Source organism: Fukomys damarensis, unplaced genomic scaffold (genome assembly GCF_012274545.1).
Source record: "Fukomys damarensis isolate Sample0158 unplaced genomic scaffold, DMR_v1.0_HiC HiC_scaffold_30, whole genome shotgun sequence".
In the NCBI taxonomy this organism is placed as follows: Eukaryota; Metazoa; Chordata; class Mammalia; order Rodentia; family Bathyergidae; genus Fukomys; species Fukomys damarensis.
Window position 1 is genome coordinate 5902894 of NW_022900942.1, and position 20852 is coordinate 5923745.

The 20852-nt window shown below is 42.4% G+C and overlaps 1 protein-coding gene and 1 long non-coding RNA gene across 2 annotated transcripts; one reads left to right on the forward strand and one right to left on the reverse strand.

The window, feature by feature from the left end:
* Nucleotides 1-330: 330 nt before the first annotated feature.
* Nucleotides 331-15233, reverse strand: Rbfa (ribosome binding factor A). Its single transcript, XM_010613325.2, has 7 exons — nt 14916-15233; nt 13075-13117; nt 12110-12286; nt 11093-11205; nt 7936-8020; nt 4719-4792; nt 331-3684 (listed from the first exon to the last, which is right to left on the reverse strand). The coding sequence occupies exons 1-7, from the start codon at nt 15077-15079 to the stop codon at nt 3297-3299; spliced, it is 1044 nt and encodes a 347-aa protein (XP_010611627.1). The 5' UTR covers nt 15080-15233; the 3' UTR covers nt 331-3296.
* LOC104854759 lies at nt 11991-16513 on the forward strand. Its single transcript, XR_004514780.1, has 3 exons — nt 11991-12058; nt 13663-13697; nt 16424-16513. It is a non-coding gene; the product is annotated as an uncharacterized LOC104854759 (long non-coding RNA).
* Nucleotides 16514-20852: the final 4339 nt, after the last annotated feature.

Consider the following 20852-nt stretch of genomic DNA (forward strand, 5'->3'; position numbering starts at 1 on the left):
TTTTTTTGGTACCTAGGATCGAACTCCGGTCTGTGCATTTGTGAGGCAAGTGCCTGAACCACTGGGCTAAATCCCTGGCCCTTGGTAATTGTTTTTTTTTGGGGGGGGGTCTTTTTTTTTGGTACCGGGGATCGAACTCTGGACTTCGCACTTGCAAAGCTGGCAGTGATACCAATGACCCGGCCCTAGGGTCTCATTTGTATTTCAGGCAGGCCTTGATCTCATGGTGATCCTCCTGCCTCAGCCTCCCATTGATACAGGGGGAATAGATGTAACTCCCAAACCTGCTAAATATGTTTGTGTTCTCTAAAATCAAAGAATGAATTCTAGAAACAACAGAGGTTAGGAGTAGGAAAAATATATTGAAAGACAGCTTCTAAGAGAGACAGATGGGGCCCAGGAAGTGAGCTACCGACTGACCCTGCTTCTCAAAGGTGTTTTAAGGGACAGAGCCACAAGGTGAGGTGGGTTCAAGGTGAGACTATAGTCAACTATTAAGATTCCAAGTACAGTTGCTAAGGTAATACTGACCCAAAGAGAAATCGCAAAGTGAGCAAAACCATGATCAACCAATACGATTACAAGTATACTTGCTTAGGAGATATTGATTAAATGGGGACCCAATGGGGATGCAAGTCACATAGCAAGCTTACAAGGAATGAGCAAGGATTTTCAGTAAAGGGCAGGTCAGGGATCTTTATTGGAAGATCTCAGTCCCCCACCCAGGTGATTGGTACCTATTTAGAATATCAGTCATTGCTATTCATCCTACATGGGTGTAATATTTTCTCTCCTTTTACAATGCTGGCTTTCAGTGAATGTATATTGATTGTTCTCCATGTTGGCTCCTCACAGGCTGGCCCTCACAGCCAACAAGATATCTAATTAACTTACATATCTACAATACCATCACTTGGCAATTCTTTCCTCACACACAAGAATCCCAACTATTACTAGCCCACTCAACTGTAATAACAGCAGCCAGTCTGAGATGTACTGTGGTGGGCTGACATGCATTCTCAGAACTGACCTCATTTGGAAGTATGGTGTTCACAGATATAATTAAAGATTTCCAAATGAGATGATCCTGGACTTAAGGTAGGGTCCTAAATTCAAGGACTGCATAAGAGAATGAACTGGACAAATGGAGAGCGAGGTATTGAGGATGGAGGCAGAGCTCAATAGCACTTTGGGTCACTGAGGCTGAAGAGGACCCTCCTGGCTCCCTGGGAGGAAGGATGGTCCTAAAATACTTTTTTCTCTGGACTCCAGGCCTATAGGGTAGAGTAAATTTTTATTGTTTTCCCTAGTGCTTTGTTAGGGCAGACACAGGAAATTGATACAAATTACCAAGGCCCACACTGGGGTCAATGTAAGACTCAGAATACAATAACACAGTAACAGAATATAGCTATGGAGTAAAACAAAACCCTGAGCTCATGCCAATCTATGTAACTGAATGAAATGAAAGTGGCAGTTTCTGTATCACTTTCACAGTCCCATCAACATGAACACTTCTAGGAATTGACAACCCCAAAATGGTTAACATAGTGTTGCTATGATTATAGATGGCTAAGTTGTAGAAATACTATAGGCAGTCAGCTAGGGCTAGGCCCTTGAGAGAGTCAGGATAAAGGCAAAACACAATACAACCACAGCCCGAGATGCATTCTTTGGAGAACAGGACTCAAAATATTTAAGACAAAATGATGAAGCCTGCATGTAGTACTTCCGCATAGAACAAGAGTTAAGAGCTGGCCTAATAAAGTGTAGACAGACATTAGTTACCCCAGTGGGTGACCAAGACCTCTGAACCCATCATTTCCTAAGAGAAGCCTTTGTTCTTTCCATACACTTACGTGACTTGTTTCCCCACTGGTTCACTATTATCTAAGCTACTATACTTGTAAACTTATTGATCATACTTTTAACCCACATTGTACCCATGTGGTTTTTGCTCTATAAACTTCCATATAAAGTGGGGTCCTTGGCTACCTATTCAGGACCCCTCTTGCCTCTCAGGAGTCATCCTCTCAATAAATATTTTTCTACTCTTAACCTGTTGTTCCTAAAATTCATTCTTTAATTTTAGAGAACACAAACTCAATGTATCAAAGCCTTTTTCTGGTTGTTCCTAGTAGCTGCTCGTTGTTATTGGCCAGTTTCTTGTTATTAGCTCTTGGTAGCTGCTGGCTGGTTCTCATTATTAATGGTAGCTGCTGATTGTCACTAGTAGTTGTTATTGACAGTTACTACTGACAGTTGCTACGTGTCACTGGTTATCACTAGTAGTTTGTGGTTATAACTATCAGTAGCTGCTGGTTATCACTGGTTGTCACTAGAAGTTTCTGGTTGTCACTGGTTGTAATTATAGTACTTTTGTCATTTGAAGATACCCACAAAAAAACATAATCTGACTCCCAGCTGAGCAAGCTAATGCTGTTCCATAGTTTAAGTGCCACATTTTTAACATATCTACACCTTTTGTTAATGATTTTTCTGTGGGATTTAGCTCAGTGGTGTCTCGCAAGCACAAGGTCCCAAGTTCGATCTCTGGTACCAAAAAACTAAATAAATAAATAAATAAACCAAGACAATTCATATGATGGAGCACAGGTTTTTTTCCTTCTGATATAGATGATAAAATGAAAAGCTGTTCGCGACCTGTGTCCAAGATCTCAAGTTCCTCAAAAGGCAGAGACCTACCTGTTGGACATCTGCATGGGTGTTTTTTTAAAATGCCACCATGGACAGAGGCACTAAGGCAAGTCTGTCATTATTTCAGAGGTGAATGGAGTTCAGGCACAACCAGCATCACCTGGGAGCCCTTCATCCCACTGACATATACTTTTTGTTCAACCATGCCTAAACCAGAAGGTGAAAAATGCGCCCACAAGTGTTGAGGGGAAGCCACTCTTGAGATATGAGAGCACGAAGCACCTGCAGCCTCCATCCTGCCCTCTTCGGCTACAGCCTAGCTTTGTGGATGTGCCTGGACTAGATGCTTTACTGTCTTCATGTCTGAGGATCTCACTGATGGGATAAGTGATTTATTTAATTTTTCTGGGTGATTTTTTTTTTATTACACACAGAGTGCTGGAGAAAGAACAACAGTGACTTCTGTATTGGAAATTTTGTTTAGATACATAGAACACTGTTGATGGTTGAACAGCAGGAGAGTCCTCAATACAACCAAGAGCCAATTCATAACTGTCCTCTGCAGTATAGTCCACATACCTCACACAAAAGCTCACTTTTCTCCTACAGGCCCACACAGGCAGCCTAAAGCCTCAACACTACCCTTGCTCTGTTCTGCCATGGAAGTCCTGCTGTGTCCCACCACCTCCAGGCTCTGCCTCCCATTCCTCTCCTTCCTGGGATTCGTATCCATACCCCAGGGTACCGTCCTCATCCTCGTCCTCACTCTCCTCACCCAAGAGGAAACTCCTGGGAGAAATATCCTGGTCTTCTTGGGGTGGGGCTTTCCTTCTCTTCCTCACCCACTGTGGCAGCTTAGCCATTTGCTCCTGCCCAGGTGGCACCAAGTTTATGTCCCGGAGTCCTTTCTCATTCTTCCGTTTATATTCCATTATTTGTTTGTTGAGTGCATCATGATCGATCCCAGACAGATGAGAGTATGTGGCAGGTCCTGGGGGATCATGTGATGACAGGCCATCAGGGCTCCTAGGAGAAGAAAAGAGCCTTTACATCAAGCACAAGCCAAGCCTCAAACCAGGGTGAAATGCTACCTCTGGCATGTCCTACATTTCCGCATAGGTATGCCGTTGCTCCTGAACATCCATGTATATGAAGTGACTGGATTATGGGAAGGGGACTCCAGTTGCGGTTCTCCAGCATCAGAACCAGCTGGCAACACAATCCTGTGCAGCCATTCAGCATGGTCACTAAAAGGATTTTCAACTTTTCTCATCTAAGCACGGCCAGTAAAAAAGTATAAGTGGGCCTAGAAGTGCTGTCATTTAGGATTCTGATGCACCACATGCCAGTTTTCTTGGAAGCAAAACTGAGCATAGTTACATCATCCTCTGATCCCTTCTGATCCCTGGTTTAGCTCCCTTCCCTACTCCACAATGCTGTCCCCTTACCAGTCCAAGATGTGCCAGGACTGGTATGGTGTGGGGTCTCTGCTGACATCTGTAGGCTAAACTGCAGAAGTACTGCTGGACCCTATGGGTCCAGGTGCCCAGGGATATGGATGCTGGCTGTCCCATGCCTGGAACAGTGCCCTCTCCACAAAAACATCTCTGTTCTCCAGGCTCACACCCTCCCCCATACGCTATGTCATATTCCTCAAAGCCTTCTCGGACCTCTACCAGTCATGTAAACCCTTACTTTTCTATACTCTTCTTCCTAACTACAATGGACTCATCTGTGACAATCACACTCCCCTAGCACAATGTGTGTTCCACACCAGGGACCGACCACTCAGTGATGTTCAGAGCTGTACCTAAAACCTGGAGCAGGGCCTGGAATACAGCAGGCACTCAATGAAAATGCACTGACCAAATAAAGAGAGGGAGACACTCCCTTCCTCACTGGTTGAGTCATGGTTTTGAACCCATGGACCTGTACACGTGTACACCTGCTGGGCCCAGGGCAAATGGCCATTAGGGAAACAGGCCATATAGCTGTGGAAAATAGCAATTCTATGCCTAAGGCTACCCCATAGAACGAGAACACACTTCAATAAACATCACCTGAAATCATGTTGTGCTGAGTTGTCTATTTCATCTACAGGTCCAAAATCAGCTATTTCCAGCAACTGATCAACCTGAAAAGGAAGCACAGGGAAAAGGTAGGCTGCACCTCCCACTCCTAACACTCAGTGTCTCTGTCTCTAAAACAGGACCAAGCACTGGTCTCCTGGGATGGACTTCATCTAATTCTTTCTGTGCACACTTCCTCCACACTGGGACCTGCTCTATAGTTTGAGCTTTCAAACACAATAGTTTTTAACATGTAATTTTCTCTTTGATGATGAACTGAGATGTGTAAAACTTGTAAACTTTAGACAAACCTATTAAGAAATCAGTTAAATATCAGTTGAATCAAACAACAGATATTCAAGGAAACAATCTGGACTCTTTCCTCAGCTCTTGAAACGCACAGGGAGGGAAACCTGGCTCCCCAGAAGCAAATGCCCAGGGCTGGGAGATCCAGGGAGAAATGGCAGTGAAGTCCATGGTCTTCGTAAACTGCAAAAACATGGGGTTTTGCTCCAAGGGGACTCTTTCCACAGGGCAGGCAACAGCATGAAAGGGATTGAAGCACAGGGACCTGCTGACACCAGAGTGCACTTCATCATGCCCCATTTGGGGAAGGTGTTATTTAAATCTGGGACTCAGAACAACTAAAATACAACTTCACTTCAGGGCCCCCAGTATTACCTTCCCACAGTGACTGGATGAGAGACAAACATGGGAAACAGCCATGGATAGGGACTGAGCTAGAAAGAGATCCTCTGAGAAGTTTAATCTCAGGCTTGGCTGAGTTGCTCTCAAAAACAACTGCGTCTGAAAGTGCCTTTCAGCATTAAGTACTTGAACCATTACTCTGATACCTACATGCAGCACAGATCAGAGGTCTGACTGCCTTCCCTATCCAACATAAACAAGGACATATCTTAACATGAACGCTGCCACAGTCTGGGATAAAAGGAGGGCCCTTTAGAACAGGGGGGATAATTCACAAACCCACAAGACAGAATGCAAGGTGGAGAAAACTAAGACATGCTGTACTCCAAAACTGATCATTCAAAAATACAAAATTTCTTTGCTTCTGGACTGCTTCTTTTCTTTTTCTTTTTCTTTCTCCCTTCCCCTCTTCCTCTTCCCCAATACCAGGGATTGATCTCCGGACTTTGCACTTGTGAGGCAGGCACAATGCCACTGAGCTAGATGCCTGGCCCTCATTTTCTTTTTCTTTTTAAAATAAATTTTATTTTATTTTATCCTCTTTCCTCCCCTGCCTCAATCCCTCTGCCCTCCCTATGTCTAAAAAGCTTTGTTTCCATTTTTTCCTTCTATTTTCACTTTTTTCCTTTGGATTGATTTTTCTTTTTCTTATTTTTTGAAAATAGAATCTCACTATGTAGTTAGATAGAATCTCACTATGTAGTTTAAGCTGGCCTTAAACCAGAACCTTAAACCAGGACTGCCTTGAAATTGTGGCAATCCTCCTGGCTCAGTCTCCCAATCATTAGGATTACAGGGATATGCCACCACGCCTGATTTTTTTTTTTTTTACTTTTTTCTTCTCATTTTTTTCTATTTTTTAATTTTTCATATTGTTATGGTCTTTTTTTTTTTACCTATTTCTCATTGATATTTTGTTATCTTTAATTCTGTAAATGTCCTTCCACTCCACAATGTATCATTTGTCTCACTTTTTTCCTCATCTTTGTTTAAGTTTTCAAATTTTTCTTTTCACAGTCTCTTATTCTCAATCCCCTATATCTTTAATAGTATGACCATTGTTTACAGTCTAGATGTTCTCCCAAAGCTTCATATGATCATGGGCTTTTTCAGAGGTAGTGTGATCTAGTATGTAATGCTGGAATTGATTCATGATACAATGTTAGGCTCAAGGACACTAGGATTAAGGGTGTAGATGCTACCCATCCTAAGTAGTCTGGATAAGATGAAAGGGGCAGAAAGACGCTATTAAAGTTCCTTATTGCTTTTGCTTTATTACCTTCTGCTCCTCCATGAACTGTTTCTCCTCTGCTACACCTGTCTGCCAAGCCACCCTGCCTTGGAGCTAGCCAATTGTGGGCTGAAACCTCTACAAACTGTGAGCCAAATAAATCTTTCCTCCTTTAACTTTGGGTGTCAGGTATTTTGTCTTAGCAACAAGAAAAGTAACTAACACAGTCTCCTAGCAACAATAGGAGCCATATGTTGGGGAGCTCAGCCTGGGCCTGTTCAACTCAGCACAAGCCAAATTGCACTGATGCCTTATAGAGGACAGCAGCTTTACTCCTTTTTCTAGCTGGAGAAATCATTAATTGTCAAGGTCACTACTCGGGCAATGTTTTCAGTGTTACCTGTGCAATGAGCAACAAAAGATAAAAATGTCAAATTGCATATTTTTGTTCTGTATAGTTAAATCTTATCTGGTCCTCTAGTGAATAATAGTTATCTAACTATAATATTATAAACACTGCTGATTTTGGGTAAATGATTTTCAGACATAATATAGTTCAATAACTACCAAATAACTACTACCCACATAAAACATTTATGTATGCACAGGTTTTTTGGTACCAGGGATCAAAATCAGGACCCTGTGTATGTGAGGCAGGCAGCAGAACCACTGAGCTAAATCCCCAGCCCCAGTTTTTTAAAACTTTATAACTAACCAACCTGTAAAGCAAGGAAAATGGTGGCAAAAACATTTAAAAGTGACAAGGCAAAATGTGAATCTTATCGGCTCAATGGTGTGAAGTCACAGAAAAATCAGAGGCTGGAAGGAGGTAAGAGGCAGGGCAAGTGTGGGAAGGCAACTCTAGCTGGCTCAAGGGCACAAAAAACAGCCATTTTGCTCACTGATCAGAAATATAATAATGAGCATACAGACTTACAACCAGAAGAAGCACCTCTGGGCCTTAGATGGGAACACAGTTGTATCCTCCAGAATGTTTTTTTTTTTTCTAAAAATTACATTACCTTCAAGTATTTAAAAACTTGCTTAAAATTTTATGTATATAAAAGTTTGTATTATAAAAATATTAATTATTTAGGCCAGGGCGTGGTGGTGCATGCCTGTAATCCCAGCACTCAGGAGGCTGAAGCAGGAGGATTGCTGTGAGTTCGAGACCAGCCTGGGCTATATAGTGAGTTCCAGGTCAGTCTCAACTACATAGTGAGACCCTGCCTCAAAAAAAAAAAAAAAAAAAAAATTTAAAAGCCTTACCTCAGCCAGAAGTGCATTTCTTCGGTCTTGGACAAACACTATTGGTGGCACATTTCTGAGGGTCTGTTGGGACATCAAAAGGTGCCTGAGGAAGAGAACAGAGACTACATGATTCAGACTGTACCTTGACATTTAGCAGACGGGGGCACAGTGCAAGGTACATGACAATCTCACAAAGCTAGAAATGAGATTTGCTCATCTGTAAATCAGGTGAAAATGCACAGTGGCCTGCACCTGCAATCCCAGCACTTGGGAAGCTGGTGTGGGAGATCACTTGAGCCTAGGAGTTCAAGGCTCAACAAGGCTGAGCAACATAGTGAGACCCTATCTCAAACAAAAAACAAAAAACAAAAAACAAAACAAAACAAAATAGAAAGAAGGAAAAAGGAAGACAAGGAAAAAAATAATGCTGCAAGCCTTCTTCAGTGAGTTGCCATGTTCCAAAAGGACACAAAAGGTATTGTAACTGCAAATGCTTTTAATTCTTCCAAAGCAACTGAGATCACTATAAATAACCTCATCTGAACATAGGGAGTTGCCTGCAGCCCCGTGGGGTTTGGATGCTAAGAGTTCTTTCAACACAACTTCACACTCACATCTCCAGATACTGGGGAGAATGGATCTTAGCACTGCTCACAATCATGATATGAGAGTTCAAGCTAGATGTGGCACATTCACCCACAAAAAATACCCACAGGAATCCGGGGCTCAGCAAGAAAACTGAAATGCTGGGTGACCACAAGAGCTGGGAAATGGGACATTTAGCCCAACCAAATTTTCTGATTACCTAAAAACTAGAAAACAACAATGCTATTACATCAGAAGTTCTTGAAAATTTCTCATTTTCTCATTTTTTTGTTAAATAGTAAAAGATGAAATTGACCAATCTTTGATAGTCTTAGAGACTTTTAGGGATCACTGCAGTGAGTGTCAATAACAATAAAGCAGAGAGCTCAAGATAACATAGGAAAATGCTAGTTTCTGTTTGGATGAAGTCGCACGAGTGACTCACTCCCAGCACTGTCTCCTCATTGACGGTAAGTGAGGAGACAAGAACAGCAGAGAAGGGGAAGGCAGGAAGAAAGCATCTGACCCCGAGCACTGGTTGGTCAGCTGGATTTCTGTATTTTTTTGACAGAGGAGAAAAATGAGTTAAGTTCTTTACTACTGCGCAGATCAGTGATTCAAAACTTTTGGTCTCAGGATCCCTTTACATGCTAAAAAAAATTACTATGAATCCCAAAAAGCTTTTCTTTAGGTAGTTATATCTAACAATTTTATAGTAGAAATTAAAACTAAAAAATCTAAGTATATTACATCATTTTAAATGACAATAAAGCCACTAAATGCTAACACAGAGATTTTAAATGAAAAATATATTTAAAAAGTGTACTGAGGCTGGGCGTGGGTAGCGCACGCCTGTAATAGCCACCCTCTCGGAGGCTGAGTCAGAAGGATCGCTGTGAGTTCGAGACCAGCCTGGGCTACATAGTGAGTTCCAGGTCAGTCTCAACTACATAGTGAGATCCTGTCTCAAAAAAACAAAACAAAACAAAACAAAAAAAGTGTACTGAGAACAGCTACATATTTCTTGAGGCCTGCTTTGTGGAAGAATGATGGGGCCTCATCACTGCATGTGCATTCTTTCAGAAGGTGAGGAGGGTGATGCATTCTGTAATGCTGGTTACTCAAGGGGCTGAGGCAAGAAGCCTGCAAGTTCAAGACAAAGTTGGACAATTTAGAGAGACTCTATCTCAAAACACAAAAGGAAAAAAGAGCTAAAGATAAAGCCCAGGGGCAGAGCACTTATTTTGCATGCATGGGCCTCGGGTTCAGCTTTCAGAAAACTGTGAATCTTCTTTGATCCTACACACACACTACACACAGAGTCCAACAAATTAAAGGTCAGCTGAAATCTGGAAGCTCAATCCATACCAACTGACACATCATACTCTGAGATATGAAAACACACCAATCTCTCCACAAGTGAATGGAATTTCTACCCATGCATGGTTTTGTGACCTTTTATCTTCCTCACTGTTGATAAGGGGTCAACAGTAATGCAGATTTTCAGAACACTGACAGTTTATCATACAACATTTATTTGTTAAAAGTCACCAATGTCATCAGAGGAATCTTTAAGTTCTTTGAAGGTTTTGAACTGGATACCAGTTTCTACAGTTCTGGTTTTTACTTCAAAGTTTACATTTTAATACTGGCCATGGAAATAGCAGGTTCACTTAGCTCACTTTTGGGAATGTCTGCCAGATGCTCACACCTATAGAGCTACAAGTTCTCCCATACTTTCTGTGCAGTATTCTCCCCGCCTCTCCAGAGGCTGTCATGCCTCTGTAGCCATGACCTCTAAGTGCTTCCCACCACAAAGAATGCTACAAGCACATAAACTCAGTCTAGATTTTGTAAAATTGATTTTTTTGTTTTGCTTGTTCATCTGGGTTACTTTCAGGTGAAAGTGGCATTGTGTTTCATGATGAGCACTGGCAACAACAGCACTAATAGGTCCCACACTCAACAACAATGAGAAAGATAAAATACATCCTAGTATTGCAAAAGTAGTGAGTTGTGTGGTTTCTTCTTCTTCTTTTTTTTTTTTTTTTTTTTTTTTTGAGCACTGGGGACTCTGCCACTGCGCCATACCCCTACTTAAAATTAATTTATCTCTTTATTTTTTGTTTCTGTTTTTTTCTGTACTGGACATTGAACCCAGGACCTCATGCATGCTAGCCAAGTGCTCTACCCCTGAGCTACATTCCAGCTCATTTTTAAAAATTTTCAGACAGAGTCTGGTAAAGTTGCTAGGATTAGTCTCAAATTTACAATCTTCCCATTTTAGCCTCTCAAGTAGCCGGGATTATAGGTGAGTGCATCATGCCTGGCTGCTATAAGCAGTTTTAACTTTACAAAGCCCCTGATGGGATCTTTAGATCCCTACTAAACTTTGCGAAAAGCTAACTAGATTAGACCTTATAGGAAAATGCACATTATGCTTTGAAATTCAAGAAAATGTTTCCAAAAATTTCCCTACACACAAAATCTTTAATGAGAAAAATTTAAAGTCTACCTAGAAGTGAAACAGCTGGGCAACATGCGGTGCAAAGAGGAAGTTAAGTATAATATAGAAAGCAAATGCCATCACCTCATGTATGCGGCATTCCTCTGCAGGGTAGCTTCTGTGTGCTTATTCTGGTCAGCAGAGAGACTCGTCTTCCAGTACACACGGCAGGCTGAGAAGTCTGAAGTCAGAGAGACCTGAGACCCACGACCCAACCACAAGTTACTTAATTCACAGGGGTTTTCACATAGACAACATTCTGGAAGTGAAAACCGCAGCTTCCCTTATAGTACCCTCTTTCTTATCCTAAAACCCACTGTTCCCATAGCACCCTGACGGCGTTCACCACCTGCTGCTACAGAGCACAACAGCTAGAGAAGCAGGGCTACAGAAACAAAACTCATCTTCCCATCTTCTCCAGGTCCTGATGCCACTAGGATAACCCCTACTCAAACCCACAGCACTTGCTTAATGGCTATTTCCTGAAATACTCACTGAAAACACCCAAGTCTATTGTCCTTTTGGCTCAATTCCCTCTGAGAAGGCTAGATGACCCTTTTTTGATTTTGTTTTTGAACCCAGGGACTTTGTACTGAGCTACATTCTACGGCCTTTTTATTCATTTTTGTGGTACCAGGGATCGAAATCAGGACCTTGTGTTTACAAGGCAGGCATGATGCCATTGACCTCAATCCCTTTAGGGCTTTTTTATTTTGAGAGTTGAGATGGGATCTTGCTAAATTGCCTAGGATGGGCTCAAACTTGTGATTCTCCTGCCTCAGTCTCCCAGAGTGCTAGGATTATAGGCTCTTCTTTGTCATTATGCCAAAACAATGGCAGGTGTGTCCAGACCTCAGCGCATACTCAGACCATTTACTCACATTGGCTGGATAACTGACAATAAGCTAGGGGCTGTATAGTCCTTAGGCTGCAGATAAACTAGCTGCCTTTGGACCGCAGCATAGGTAACCTCTGTCGCAAAGATTTAAACAATCAGACTCAGTATCAACTCTGCTGCTCCAAACCAAGATCATGGGAGTGAGAAGTTAGGTGAGACTGCCATCCTCATACCATCTCTACACCTCTAGCCTCACATTCTACCTTGGAAAGCTCCACATTCAGGTCATAGACCTCCTGGTTCACTTCTGGCGTGGACAGCAAATCTGTCAGGGCTTTGTAGAGGAGGCCGTTCAGGGCCCTCAGGCGCACATAGTCTTCCTTCCTTGTCTTCTTTGAGGTAGCCTTCAGGAGGGATTCCAACTTGGATGGCTTGTAAGTCTCCATTAAGAGGAAGAGCACACATGAAACAAAGGCAGCATTAACTATAGCCACTGACTTACCGCTGGTGAGGGCTTGAATGAAAACTAGATAGATAACCTCACTTCAGAGCTGTGAAGTCTGTCCCACAGAACTGGACCCTTCTGGTTTTTTTGTTTTGTTTTTTGGTACTGGGGATTGAACTTGAGTCCTTGCACTTGCGAGGCAGGTGATGGAACCACTGAGTCAAATCCCCAGCCCGACCCTTCTAGTTTTACCCACCAGTCCTCCAAGATTAGAAGTACTGCCAGTTTAATTTTTGGTTTTCTTCCAAAAATTAATTTTTTAGATATAATTCACATGCCATAAATTCACCCTATTAAAATGTATGGTTCAATAATTTTAGTATATACAATGTTTATTTTTTTCTAACTGGAACCAGTTATCATATAAACTTCTACAGTATGCACACTCACTAAAAAGTGAACAGATGTTAAAGTATTAGAATTTGATAACAGGACATTTTAGAAAACTTCAGAGTTGCTAAATTTTCCTCATAAATGGCCAAAATCCACAGTTCCAGGGGCATCCACGCTCACCCACACAGACAGTCCTCACCAGAACTCAAGTGGAAAGTCAGGCAAAAGTTTTGCCAACTTTCATTTCCCCCCTGGTACCAGTGATCAAACTTGCAAACTTGCCAGGCAGACACTGCACCACTTAACTACATCCCCAGCCCTTGCTTTGCCAAATTTTAAAACATTCTCCTATCATGACCATAAAGGCCACCACTACTGCTCAATGCTTACCAAGTGAGACCCCAGGGAAGGACCTTCATACCAAAACTTCTTTCTATGGAGAGAAAATAAAAATTATGCTGAACCACATGGCAAATTAAAGAAAAAAGTGTTACATAAACTACCGTAAGAGGGTATAACAGCACAATTATATATGGAGCTAACCTTCAACAGAGAAGGTATATTCTTAGAGATCTAAGAAATGGGCAATTCAGCAAGACTTTAAAAAATTAAAAGGGGCCAGGGTTATATCTCAATGTGAAATCCCTGGGTTAAACCCCCATTATCAAAAACAAAACAAAACTGTCTCCTGAGTGGCACATAAGCACAACGCCTAGCTGACCAAGTGGTTTCCCATGGAGGTATACGTTGACAGTTCTAACATGCAGCTGTACACCTACGCAGTCACTGAACAACTGGGTAGTTAATGGGAGGAGCTTACTGGTGGAGAGGGAATTACAGGCAGGAATGGCAAAGAGGCTAAATGATCCATGTGGTGGTACACTAGAGATAGAAACAGACGGTTACATATAAAAATGTTTATTTTAGGTGAGCATATATACAAAGAGTACTCAAAACATCTATTTTTTGGTTTTTCAGCTTAGAGGGACCAAAAGACGGACACCTCAGTAAAAGTAAGCACACCTGGCACACAATGTTTTCACAACACCATTTTCCAATAACCAGGCTCCCAGGAGAAATGAATGATTTTAAGGCTGAGGCAGGAGTATATAAAAAGAATCTCAATCATCTTACAGTGCCAGAAAATAAAGTGCTAAATATGTGTACACACAAACATATACAGCAAAAGCCCAAATGATAAGGTATGTCACAGGGACAGAGGAGCTGAAAGGGCTCCTAATGGCCTAAAATGAGCAAGATAAGTAATACTGGATTATAATCTATGAGTCCACATTGTGAATTAACAAAAGAGATGTATCTCCACACACACACTGTAAATAATTCACGAACATAACTCTCCACTCCTTAGCAATAGCTATACAAAGACTTCCTCCCAAAGAAAAAAGTACAGAAAAGGTGAAAGAAGAGTTGGGGAGGGTAGTGCATAACCGTAATCCCAGCACTCTAGGAGGATGAGGCAGGAAGATTGCTGGTGAAAGTTCAGCTTGAGCAATTAATTTAGTAACTTAATGAGACCTCAGCCTCCAGAGTGCTGGGATTACAGGCATGCACCACCACTCCTGGCTCAATATCACTTCATTAACAGATATGCAATGCTAATTTAAGGATTTAAACAGAAGTAAACCAGACACCCCTAAAAGGGAACTTGGTAAACCTAAAAGTATTTTTTAAAGTTTATGAAAAAAAATCTACCATACGAGGTAGAATTTAAAGTGGTGTAAAAATCAAAGTATGTGTTATCATTGCAAAAACTGACGACGAACTTTATTCATCAAATTAAAGCCACATAGAATGTCAGTATTAATACGGAAGGAAAATTCTTTTTTTTTTTTTTGGTGGCGGGGTATCCGGGATCGAATTAGGGACATTGTGCTTGCTAGGCAGGAGGCGGCGCCACTGAGCTAAATCACGGCCCCGGAAGGAAAATTCCTGTATTTCTTCTTTGCCTCTTTGAAGAAATTACTCTCCAGGAAAAAGGCTTCTGGTGACTAGAATCAAAATAAATGGACATACAGTATCACTTTACTTTTTTTTTTTAACCCCACACAAGTTCCTGATGTAATGTAAGGTTTTAGGAAACTTAAACGTATAAAACAGAAGGAGGCGGGTGAGAACAAGGCAGGTCAGGGTGATGGGTCGATGGTGATAGCCCTACGGACACCGGTTCCCAGCGGACACGCCAGTGCCCCGCAGGCACTGCCCGCACATACCTGGTTTTGGAGGCAAACTTCTTGAGCAAGTTCTTGTTGCCATAGGAGGCCGTGGAGCCCCGCAGGCCCCGCGCTGGGCCCAGAAGGCGCACAATATCGTCGCCAACCCACAGAGCGAGCGGCCGGGTGCCCAGGCCCCACAGCCGGCGAGCCGCAGCCCACATGCCTCGGAGCTCGCTGGAACACAGGCGAGCGCGGGGCACGACGGGATGCGTGGGAAGAGCTAAAGCAAGGCTTGTGGGCGGCGCTGCGATAGGCTGGTGGAGAGACGACGGAAAGTGCGGGGGGGCGGGCACTTGGGCGGGGTGCGAAACACGAATAGAGCAGTGGTTGGAGGAGGTGAGTGTGGGCGGGACGAGGGTGGTCCGACCTGGAGCGAGCTCCTCCGAGGCCGAGAGTCCTTAGCTCAGGTCTGGGCTTCAGACTTGAAACCCACGGTACTCCTTTGACTTTGCAAAGCAAGGAACACAGCTTCAAAGCATGGAACGATAGACAGTGATAAGGACTGCGCATTTCAGCAAAGCAGGAAGAAAGGGTTGTGGAAGGTTACAACCACGTGTGAAGAGCTCTGTCTACCCTGATGTAAACATTGCTCGGTGTATACATGCCTTTTACTTCCTACGTGTTTAGATATCAGGTTGAAAATGAATTTTAGGGTCGGGGATTTAGCTCAGTGCTTCCGCTGGCTGCCTCGCGAGCGCAAGATACCGAGTACCATCCCTGATACAAAAAAAAAAAAAAAAAAAAAAGTTACAGCAGTTTTAGAAAAGTGAAATTAGCAGGAGTGTTTGCTGCACAAAAGCGGACCGTTACAGCATGGTGGGCCACCTTCCTAGGTAGGTAAACGCAGAGGGGAACCTGCTGTAAATAGAACGTCTTGCCTGCCAGGCTGCAAATAACACATTGTTCTTTTGAGGGGGGCAGGGGGTATGTACCAGGGATCGAACTCAGAACCTTGGGCTTGTGAGGCAGGCACGGTGACACTGAGCTAAATCCCTGGCCCTGTTCTTCCTATTCTTACAGCTAGTTTCTTCTTCAGGGTTTTGTTTTCGTTTGGTTTGGTTTTGGTTTGGTTTTTTGAGACAGAGTCTCACTATGTAATTGAGACTGACCCGAAACTCACTATGTAACCCAGGCTGGTCTCGAACTCACAACAGATCCTCCTGCCTCAGCCTCCCGAGTGCTGGGATTACAGGCATGCACCACCACGCCCGGCGGTAGCCCAGGGTTTTAATCCAAATTCAATTTAAAATCAAACAGAGTTTTCATTTAAACTCAGCTCTTTTCAGGCTGAGACTAGTCAAGTAAATATAGAACCCTTCCTTACAGAACTGTCTTAAGAATGAAGTGAGATCACTTCAATAGACGTTACTATTACTATGATTAAAGCTTTTCACTGTCCAAACAGCATTAAACCTATCTATATGATGGGTATAACATATGTAAAGTACATAAAAATTTAAAATTTTTCCCATTTTAATCTGCCATATTTTCATCCCAATTCTCAGTCCACATAAGTCATTCAAGTACCACTTCATTAGAAATGGGAAGGCCATGGAGAGAAGCCAGGATGCTTTAAACCAAATTTTCCATCATTTGGCCGGGTAAGTTGCACTTCCAATGTGAAGTGTCAGAGTGATGCTCAACTTCAACAAAGGATGCTTTCTGAAACACAGATTGAGAGAAGATGGTCTGTTTACCTTCATTCTTTGACTTAACTTCCCCACCCTGATGTAGGGAAGCCTCAGTGCACACTCACCATTTCACCCATGTACATGTAACTACTAACCCTAATTTAGAAGACCCAGCATTTTGGGTTACAAAGCACATCCTAACTGGATAAATTCTATTAGCATACAGTGGCACCACATGGTGGTGGATTTGGATACGCTGGCCCACAAGACAGCACAGGGCTTTAGGGGAGACTGGTACTGGTGAAACCCCACAGGACAAGCTCAGTTTGCTTTAAATGAGTCATGGTGTTCAGAGGAAAAAGATCTATTAACTAGAATTAGTAGATTAAAGGGAGTAGTCTTCTTAGAGAAAGGTAAGGGATAGAAGTCAGCCTGGAAAGACAATGGGGCTTGGTGAAGGGGTCAGGCATACTCAAACCTAATGCTTAGACCCCAGCATCAGAAAAAGGATGTAAACTTACCCACAGGGGCTCTCAACCATTTTGATATACATAAAAGCTGAAGTAGGTGTGGAACAATTGGCCCTTAGCTCGCCTGGCTACTTGGGATCAAGAGGTACATTTGAGGAGTCATACAGACTCCTAAGCCTCTGGAAATTATCTGGAGGTACTTGTAATTTATACTGGTGTTGTGAATGTGCTCATTCCCAGAACTGACTAAGACCCAGCCTGAAGTATTGTCAGTGGGGTAGGAACTATTCAGAATAGCACCCATATCCTCAGAGGAGCAGGTGGAAACCAGTCTCTCTCAGTACAATCCCATGGACAGAGACACGGCAGTAGGTTTTGTCTCAATTCACTTGGAACTCAGAAATAATCCAATCATGGCCAGCTATACCAATATCTGTCTATAATAATATCTAATATACTGTATAGGCAAGGGCTGGTTCAGTTGGGAAGGCATAAAAATACCTTTTAAAATATTAATTACTTGTTCTATAATGAACCTGACTTGTACCATGACCATAGTGGGATATGCTAAAATTCTAGCATTGTTCGTAAAATTCAAGAGTCCTGTGTAAACAGACCACATGGTAATACTGACATTGGGGATCAGTTGTATTGGGAGACTGAACTAAGGCGTCTTCAGGATAGAATACCAATAGAAAATGACTGGTCTGAGGAAAAGGTGGAGTAGGCTAAATATCAGCTCATTTCTAAGCTAATTGTTCTGTACATGTTAAATAAGAGTTTTATATATATAGCAGTAGGTCAAAGGAATGTGAGTAATCAAACTTTTTCAAAAATACAAAAATAAACACCAGGCACGGCAGTGCCAGCCTATAGTCCCAGCTATTCAGAAGGCTGAGGCAGAAGAATTGCTTAAACTCAAGAAATTTGTAGAAAACCTGGAGAATATAGTGAGACATAATATCAAAACCAACCAAACAAAAGATAAGCAATATAGAATTATTTAGTTGTTCTTAACACCTGTATCTGACGTATACTGACTCCTCTAAATGTTAGGCATAGTCATACTGATGCTATTTAGGTCATTCAGAAAATTATTGTGCTAAATGTAGACATGCAAATAAATATGAATATTGTTCTTTAGAGCCCAAGCCAATATGGGGCAGGGGTTATGTAGTGAAGGATTAACTCACCAGGCAAGCTGGTTACTCAAATCACTCAAATCCAAAGATAGGGCTAGGAGATGACCTCAGCCCTCCAGACACCTGACCTGGTAGGGGTAGTCTTCTCATGCTTGAGGCTTTGAGTGGTACCAGCAGTGCCACTTACAGTAAATGCCTGCTTTATTCACCTGGGCCACCTAAATCAGCCAGAACCCTGCAGGGCCTAGAGACCAAGTAGCTAAGATCAGACACACAGGCACTCAAAGCCTATACAGTAGAGCCCTGGACACCCAGGGGCTCAGGATCTCTTCCAAGTGGGCACACTTTATATATGTGTCACACAGCAAAGGAGGAGTGAGTACTCTCCATACAGTTCCACTGGTGGGAGCAACAGCAGGCTTCTGCCCTGTCCCTTCTGGACTCTGCCCCATGAGACACTTGCCTTTGCAACCTATGTTCTTTCTCTGAAATAGACTGTAACTGAGATGATTTTTTCTGAATTCTGTGAGCCTTTCTGTTCACATTGCTGTTCTAAGGGTGGTCTTGAGCACCCTGGCACCCCTGAAAAATGAGTGTTTTATTTCTTTCTTTTCTTTTTTTTTTTGTTTTTTGTTTTTTGTTTTTGTACCAGGGATCGAACTCAAGACCTTGTGCTTACAAGGTAGGTGCAGTGCCACTGAGCTAAAACCCCAGCCCCTGAATGTTTTCTTTTTAAAAATAATCTTATAACAATCTTTTACAAAGCAAAGATTTATGCAGTGTCACTAACTAACCCTGACATTCCTACTTTTATTTTTTCACATTAGAGCACACAATGGTAAGCAACAACAAAATTTCTCCTGAAAATTCAAACACAGCTGATAGACATAATATAAAGACTAGAAATTAATGGATATCAAATAATTGAATTAGTTATAAATAATTGTCAAATTTCTTTGCTGCAGAAATGAATTTACATGAGATTTGGGGAGCATGATACTTTTATGATAAATTAAACTTTTAGACATAACCTGATATTTGTCCCTGAGTTTTGTGGGGGAATTGAAATAGGGGTCTCACTATGTAGTAGTTCGGGCTGGCCTTGAACTCACTATGTAGCCCAGGCTTGCAGTGATCCTCCTGTCTCAGCCTCCCAAGTGCTGAGATTATAGGCATGCACCACCACACTCAGCAATGAAACTCAGCTTTTATGAAAATGCTCATTTCAGCAGAACAGACCATAGACATCATATGACTTTACAGGTTTTCAAATAAATTTATAACTATCTAAAATGTTAATGTTCCTGATTTATATTGAAATTACTTTTTTAGTTTTAGATCAGTTGTTTTCAAACTTTTAGTCTCAGACCTGTTTACACTCTGAGATTTGTCCAGGGAGGTGGTGACCTAGAGGCCAAACTGTCTGTCACACCCAACAAGATAGGCCATCAGAGGCTATGGGCTATCAGAGGCCACCTCCCATGGTTCCAGGACTCTGAGAGGCTGCAAGTTCAGCAGAACCGGTTATTCACTGCCTATTCATTCAGAATGACATATAGATTCCTTCAGGTGCTGTTACTTGGACAGGAGCTCTGGGTGTGTCACATCTAGTGCTGCAGCCTTAATGACACCAATGTGGAAAGCTTCTGTCAGAGCGTTTTGATCAGATAGCAGTGAGACATCTATTATGTAATCACCACAAGTTGACCACATACATGGAAGATGTTTGGGTCACTTTAGTTTAGCTACATTTTCAAACATGTCACTTTGTTCCAATGACAAAATATGTTGTTGATAGCATATTCATGTCTTCTGCCCCCAACCCCTGCAGAGGCACACTCCCTAGATGCTTGCCCTTAGCACCCTACCTCACACGCACTGTCATGCCTGCATCAAAAGGATAGTGTCTCTCTTCTTTCTAGGTACCATAATATCTAGGGATAGCACAGAGCTTAGTACCTCCTGGCACTTGCTCTTGGTATGTGCCAAAGAATCAAAGTAATAGAAAATAATTTTTGAAAGTGACTGCCTGTGAAATTCACCTCCATAAACTTTCTTTACTTATCTCTAGAGGATCAAATTATGACACCACCCTCACCTTTAACAGATGGCCAAACTTAGATCCAAAACCCCCCATCATGTACCTTTCTCATTCTTTTTGTTACTAATTTGAGATTCAAAGTAATATAAAGATAAAATTAAGAATATTTCTAAATACAATATGAAATTCCCTCAATCCACCTGCCAAATGGATTTTTCAGACCATTGCAGTCACTCAGGAATAAAGGGGCACAAGAAATGCCAGGGCAGAGCTGGGGGCTCTTTTGACTTTGTTTCCTAGCTACAGTGCCTCCAAGAAAACTATACCTCTGCCAAAGTTGACAAGAATGGTAGTCAGCTTCAACGGCCCTAGCTCCCACCTCCAGCTTCATCGGTCCTAGCTCCCACTTCGGGATCAGCCCGAGTCTGCAGCATCAAGTTTAGGGCCAGCATCGCAAACTCTGACTGCTGTAAGTAGGACATCCAGCCTCTCACAGAAAGTGCCCCAACAGCTGCTTCCTTCTCCAGCTTCCTGAGGAGTAAATCGAATTCTCATCAGAAACTTACCTGGTTGCCCCAGGGTGAGGAGGATGTTCCTTCCAGGGATGAATCTCTTGGGAAACCAGGGTTGTTCCCTCTGGATCAGAACCC